Below are 7,637 nucleotides of genomic sequence, written 5' to 3'. Positions count from 1 at the left end.
TCGTAAATTTACATGGCGTTTACGACGAAAGTTGGATTCCTCGTAATCGCGTTGTAAACACCATGTAAATTTACGACGAAATATTCGTTGTTATGGGCACGTTTTCTTGTAGTGTATATACTTTTGTTTCGCTGACTGCGAGGTTGCGACGGCCGACGGGCTTGACAAAAGCAAGACAACCAGATCAAACTGAGACTAAATTTTTGGGGTTTATTGAAGGGTTTCTTTTACAATAATGGATAGGATCAGTTCGTTGCCTGATGATCTGATCTTGAGGATAGTGTCATTCCCTCGAACAGAAGTTGCTATAACCACAAGCCTTTTGTCAAAAGGTTGGCGTGATGTTTGGAAACATGTGCCAAAGCTTGAGTATTATCAGAGGGGATTAGGTGGGTCAGCTAACACAGGTAAAATAATCATAAATATTTGTTTTGTATGTAAAACAGTACATAATCGATAGCTTAAATGGTTGTTGTGTAGGTTTTGGCACCCCATGTTCCACTTTTTTTCAAAACTTTTTGCTATTACACAAGGCTCATGTCCTAAAAACCATGCATGTCAGACTTGCCCAAAATCATCGTCCTACAGATATTGAAATCTTGTGAGGTGTTATTGGTTTATATATTTTGATTGATTTAGAAATTCGTATAGTATTTATAAATCTAAGTAAAATATGCAAATTCGTAGGTTTTCCCTCGGATTTGAGTCTTTGTATTTTTAACTAAAAAATCCAAACAAATCCATTATAAAATCAAATGTATTAGTAAATCCGTACGATTGAATCACAGTTGATTTGATATAGAATTTATGAATCATTAAATCAATAACACATGATTTTAATACAGATTTGAAAATCATATAACCAATAACACTTGATTTAGTTCGGATTTTCAAATCCATTAAAATACAACAACCAATAATCCATAGAGTTGCAATTTCTCGTGATGTGCGCAAACTTCGTTTTCACAATTATCCATTCGGTCCAAAGGAGGACATACGGTTGCCTGGGAGTCTGTATACATGTCAAACCCTTGTGACGTTACGCCTACTCTATACTTTCATTGTGGATGTCCCTTTGACAATTTGTTTCCCGTCACTCAAGACTTTGAGGCTTAGACGTGTGGAATTTTCAAACGATGAAATCGTTCCTAGGATTCTATCTGGTTGCCCTGTCCTTGAAGACCTAACTGTGGTTAGAGAACACAATGGAAGCGTGAAAAATATCACAATCATGGTTCCTTCATTGCTGAGATTAACAGTTTTGGACTTCAAATTTGGTTCTCAAGTTCCAGGAAATGATGTTGGGTTTGTGATCAAAGCTCCTTCTTTAAAGTCGTTAACGGTTGTTAGCCAAGTAAGTTGGGTTTGTTCATTAGTTAATATGCCAAACCTCGTGAAGGCTAACATCAAGCTTCCTCTCCACCTGGTGATTCTAAGAAGCTTCTAGAATGTCTTACCTCAGCTAAACACCTTTCCTTATGTGCAATACCATCAACGGTAGCAATCTATGCATTTTTGTGATCATATATATATATATATATACTCTCTTTTTTTAACTAATAGTTACATTAACTTGTGAATTGTGATGATGCCATTTGCAGTTTTCATATCCTATTGGCGTCTTCCATCATCACGTGTCTCTAAAACTATGTACATGCTGTTCAGTTTGGTTCTGTCTTATACTCAGATCGGATATAGTTGTTACCTAGCATATTTTACTAGGTATCTAATGTTGATTAAAATCACTAGTTTAAAAATAAAATATTATACTAGTAAAAAACATCATATACTAGATAATATAAAAATAATTATCTAGGTGATTTCCCGTGCTCATGCACGGAAAACATTTACAAAATAATAAAATCATTATAATTGATTAGCTTTTTATTTCTAATTATTGATAAGTTTAAATTATTTTGTATTTTATATATTAGAAAGAAAAATATAATACTGTTTTAAATTACATTATTTCATTATCTTAATTAAATATATGATTTTAGGTATAATAGTTTGGATAAGTTAAGTTATGTTTGGTATGTTGAGTTGTATCTTTTTCCAATTGAATTTTAATCATACTAAATCAGATTATATATAATTTAATTTACTTTCTAAGATTTTTAAATATGTATTTATAAATGTATAACTTTTGTTTTGGCTTAAATTTATGAAAAAAAGTTTTAAGTGTTGATCATAAGTTGTATAAGTGAATCAATTTGAAATCTTTTAAAATCATTAGAGTTTTAATTAGAACATAATAGTAAATTAATTACTTTTATCAAATATACCACGTTCATAGGAAACCAATTTTCTAATGGAATTTGATTTGAGATAATTGCTTGTTTATTCTTTATAGATATTGAAAATATACTTGAGAATCTGTAATTATGAAAGAAAAATTGTATAAAATTGTGAGAGAATTTGTATAAAATAAGAAATTGAATAATTATCCAAAAATAAATTTTATTTTATAATTAAGAAAAATAACTCCTTTAGTGTATTAAAAGTAAATACTGATTTGGTAACTAAAATGACTTTTTATTATGAAAACAGTTATTATATTTAAAATGAAAAATATATAACTAACATTATTAACAATCATAGAAAAAAATTATTTAACAAAAAAATATCAATAAATTTTTATGAAAGTGAGATTTATATAAAATGATTACTTTGTTAAATATCAAATGTTTTAAATATCAAAAATCACAATTTTTTTCAAAAAGATATTATTTCTGATACTAAATTCCTTTATGATATTGATATGATTTTATAAAAAATGTAAAGATAAATACATATATTAGTAACTGAAATTAGAAGAAAATAGTTTATGAAATTGAGATTTATATAAAAGGAAATTTCTTATTGTCAAATTACATGTTTTAATTATAACAAACTGCTATGTATTTTTATTTTTGAGATATTTCCTTTTTGATATTAAATTTTTTTTTATGATATTGATATGATCATATATATACATATATATATATTAAAAACGAAAATAAAAATAGTTTATAGATATTTTGAAAAAAATTATAGATATTTTCCTTTTTTATTTAAGAAACAAAATTATTAGTAAAAACTAAAATATAAACTTTGATAAAAACAATTACAAAATAATATTAATTCATTAAAGTTAACAATGTAATAAACCATCGTGATATTGAATCATTCACGTACTATTATACTTGAGAATCTGTAATTATGAAAGAAAAATTGTATAAAATTGTGAGAGAATTTGTATAAAATAAGAAATTGAATAATTATCCAAAAATAAATTTTATTTTATAATTAAGAAAAATAACTCCTTTAGTGTATTAAAAGTAAATACTGATTTGGTAACTAAAATGACTTTTTATTATGAAAACAGTTATTATATTTAAAATGAAAAATATATAACTAACATTATTAACAATCGTAGAAAAATGTTATTAAAAAAAAATATCAAGAAATTTTTATGAAAGTGAGATTTATATAAAATGATTACTTTCTTAAAAATCAAATGTTTTAAATAACAAAAATCACAATTTTTTTTTAAAAGATATTATTTCTGATACTAAATTCCTTTATGATATTGATATGATTTTATAAAAATATTAAGAAAAATGTAAAGATAAATAGATATATTAGTAACTGAAATCAGCAAAATAGTTTATTAAATTGAGATTTATATAAAAGGAAATTTCTTATTGTCAAATTACATGTTTTAATTATAACAAACTGCTATGTATTTTTATTTTTGAGATATTTCCTTTTTGATATTAAATTTCTTTATGATATTGTTATGATTATATATATATATATATATATATTAAAAACGAAAATAAAAATAGTTTATAGATATTTTGAAAAAATTATAGATATTTTCTTTTTTTTATTTAAGAAACAAAATTACTACTAAAAACTAAAATATAAATTTTGATAAAAACAATTACAAACTAATATTAATTCATTAAGGTTTAAATTGTAATAAACCATCGTGAGAATTAACGTAAACCTGAAACATAGGAAACTGACTTATCAGATAATGTTATAGAGATATTTTTTTATATCAAACATCTAAAGGTAGTCTTTATCTCGTTTGCCATTCATTACAAACTCATTCTCTTGTCCCCCAAAGTCCATCCATATCTCTACTGCGAGCTTTAGAACCAGCAGAAATATACTGAGCTGCTCCTCAGCATAAATAATCTAATGTAACAATTAATCGGCACATCAAACCTCCAAACTATCCAATACCTAGAGTTCCATTCACATTGAGAAATATGAGCCTAATATTCCTAACAGCAAATCATTCACTGTCATCTACACGCTTGAAAAGATCATCATCACGCCCTTCTTGTGTGACATAGGAACATGCATCCACTATACGTTCCCAATTTGGTTATCAGAGTCTTAATCGGATCTGTTTAAGTAACTGTAACAAAAACTTTAATATGTATTTCGTATTACTTCATTAATGTGTACATTATAAGAATTTTGTTACTCACTAACATTATATGTATCTTCTAAGATATCAATTATACATTATTAGTTAGCTGAGAACATTATGTGTATTCTCTAAGTCGCTAAGTATTCGTTAACTACCATTTCAAAATTTATTACACCATCAAAATTTATATGGTTTGGTATTACTCCGTTAATGTATACATTATAAGAAATTTGTTACCTGCTAACATTACATGTATCTTATAACATATTTGTTCATTATTAGTTAGCTAGAAACTTTATATGCATCCTCAAAAATATTCATTATTCATTAACAACAACTTTATACACTTAAGTCTACTAATATATACATAGTTCGGTTATATAAGATTATTATCTTTCAATATTGGCCTCCACCAATTAGTATACCAAATTGTATATGATCCCATCAAAACTAAACTAATTCTTCCTAACAATTATATCAAACTGTGACTCAAAATAATTCAGGATATCAACTATTTTTTGATGTTATGTAACTCAGTAAAGTATTTTTATATTGTATCGTCTAAAAGTATCGATAACAACATATTTAACGCTTTATAAATGGGATACTCGATAAATGATCTAGGATAATTCCTATAAAGTTCTTACCCTGAGAAAGTACATGAACGAGAGAAATAAAGTTGATATAAGAGCATGATTAACCATGGACCCCCGTTAGGATCTCTTAATGAATATTTAAGTATTAAAGTTAAGTTAAGAACTTTTGTTAAAAGACCGTTAGTTTGAGTGTTCCAATGTAAGAACTCGATTAAGGGTTTTTAAAAAAAAATTATAAATGACAATGTCTATTGAGATCATAAGGTTTTTAGTAGCAGAATACAAATGCTCAGATATAAAAGCTATATGTGATAGCTTTGGACGAAGTAAAAGCAAACCTGAGATACAATCTTTCTGATTTGTGGTTCAAATCCCATGTCTAACATTCTGTCAGCCTCATCCAACACAAGGTAAGTCACCCTCTTCAAGTTAGTGTGTTGGCACTCCAACATATCAATCAAACGACCAGGTGTAGCAATTACAATCTCAACACCTGCCAAGACAAATGTGATTCTTAAAGTTCTCTGTTCCATCAAAGAGCCACCATATATGTGGTCACCTTCTGCGTCTTTCTTTTTGTGCTTATCATCCTTCGACTTCTTCGCTGATCAGATAAAAAAACAATATGTCAGCATGAAAGAACTCTTTGTCAATAACAACCGCAAGAAACACAAATCATACTGAAAAACAAAGACAACGAATACAGCTCATGCTTAAAACATTAACTAAAAGAAATGTGATGAAAAGATTCATTTGAAAAGATTCATTTAATCTGTAACCAAAACAAAATACTTTCTTGCTCACTGATGACGCATAAAATTTAACTGGACTCAATAGATCATCAAGGTTCTAGCTATCACATGCTATTGCTACTACACATCAATCAAGTCAGATAATAGGAAAGGATTAAAGGAGTATTATTACATGTACTTGATCGGTGGTGCTTGTGAGATTTCTTTTCCTTCTTCTTCTCACTTCTCCTGCTTCTCTTCTCATCATCTTTCTCCGTTCCTTGATGCCTCTTAACTCTCTCTTCACCTGCCCATTCACAAAAGACACAAACTTTAAAATCCAGTCTAACGGATCATGTCATCCACAGACACAATAAGTCAAAGTTTTGAGCTTTCAATCGAACAAATTCAAAATTGAGAATATTCCACATCCTGCAACAACCATTAAAAAAATTTTGAAATCATCATCTCTCCTAGCTTATAAGAATCTGGGTGAAGGATGCAAACACATAATTGAAAGATTCAAACACAAAAACAAAACAACAAAGCTTTACATTTCAATTCCAGTTGGCTGCAAGCTATTTTCTTCATCGGGAGCAACACAGAGAGGGAGAGGGACTTTACTCTGGATTGCCCCGGTAACTCCTGTGTTCATTCTATTTTATCCCACCAATTAAAAACAATATAATTTTTAATATATTTTAATCAAAAACGTGGTGAAAATCGAAATTGCCCTTAATGAAACCAAGTATTTACAGGATTCAACCTAAACTATTTGACTCGACCCACTATTAACCGGATCCTTAACCAGATCCGCGCGTTCCTTTCCCTTTTCTCTTCCTTTGTCGTCTCTCACTCTCTTCTAAGCCTTCTAAACCTGAAAATTGAAAAAAAATCCTAGAACCGACGAAAACGATGAAGCTCACCGCATTGACTGCTTCCTTCACTGCTTCTTCTCTGATCTTCCCTTAGTCCCTCGTGCCTTTCCTTGTTACTCTGATTTCATCATTTCCCCAAATCAGTCTGTAACCCTAGATTTGACGAAATCAATTGAAAAAATTGATCGAATCAACTGCTCCTGCGGCGTATTCTATTCTCCCGCTCCTTCTGTCGGCGACGCAATCGACGGAACCCTAGACTTCATCTCCCATCTCCTGTTTTCGTTCTCGTCTCTTCCGTGTAAAAGGTGTGTTCTCTCTCCAATTTTTGATTGATTTTGTTGTTGGTTTGAAAGTCCGTTTGAAAGTATTGTGGTTGAAAATCGGTTAGGTTCAGATTTTTTTCAGAATGAGGATTACAGAGACTGAAACTTGGACACGTTTGGTTTTGAGGTTATAGAGATTGAAAGTTTGGTTTCAGACTTGAGATAAGTCTAGTGATATTGAAGACTAACTGTTTTGGTGATAGAATGTCCTAGACTGTTTGATATGTGAAACCGAGTTGAGTGATTGATTAATTGTGATGTAGTGATCGAATTGATTGGTTGGAGTTTTATTATTGAATGAATGATTTAGGGTTTTGAGATCAGACAGCTATAAGAATCAATGATTTATTTTGTAGATATTTCATTGAATGGGTTTGTTAGCGTTGGTGGTTATTGAACGTTTATTGTGTATGTATATATTCAGGGGATCAAGATATTGAGAGGCTATAGATAATGGCAGGCCGAGGTCGAGGGAGAAAAAAATCTCAGCAGAAAAAGTCCACAAAAAGAAACAGTGCTCCTGTAGAAGAGCAGCATGTAGAAGAACTTTCAACAGAGAATGATAGTGATGATCTGTCAGCACACGGAATTGAGTCTGATAATCAGGGAACCGATAATCAATCTGCATCATCTCAGGTAAATTATTCCCAAATGCTAATAAACAGACTAGTAAGAAA

General features: G+C 29.6%; 1 protein-coding gene and 1 pseudogene across 3 annotated transcripts in view; one reads left to right on the top strand and one right to left on the bottom strand.

Moving 5' to 3' along the window:
* Positions 1-235: 235 nt before the first annotated feature.
* On the top strand, positions 236-1,709 carry LOC106339022 (annotated as a pseudogene).
* Positions 1,710-5,225: 3,516 nt separating this feature from the next.
* LOC106340186 (probable ATP-dependent RNA helicase ddx17) overlaps positions 5,226-7,637 on the bottom strand; it is a 9,234-nt gene continuing 6,822 nt past the window's right edge. The window contains exons 2-5 of one of the 3 annotated variants that reach the window (XM_013779052.1): positions 6,311-6,371; positions 5,950-6,063; positions 5,585-5,629; positions 5,226-5,518 (exon numbers count right to left, since the gene is read on the bottom strand). In XM_013779052.1, the coding sequence (XP_013634506.1) occupies positions 5,328-5,518; positions 5,585-5,629; positions 5,950-6,063; positions 6,311-6,347 (387 nt within the window). In that variant the 5' untranslated portion in view covers positions 6,348-6,371 and the 3' untranslated portion in view covers positions 5,226-5,327. Of the gene's footprint in view, positions 5,630-5,949; positions 6,064-6,160; positions 6,189-6,310; positions 6,372-7,637 lie in introns of all 3 variants that reach the window. The other 2 variants (XM_013779053.1, XM_013779051.1) reach the window with 2 other exon arrangements.

This window comes from Brassica oleracea, chromosome C4 (genome assembly GCF_000695525.1).
Source record: "Brassica oleracea var. oleracea cultivar TO1000 chromosome C4, BOL, whole genome shotgun sequence".
NCBI classification, from domain to species: Eukaryota; Viridiplantae; Streptophyta; class Magnoliopsida; order Brassicales; family Brassicaceae; genus Brassica; species Brassica oleracea.
This window is presented reverse-complemented; position numbering and strand designations above follow the sequence as displayed.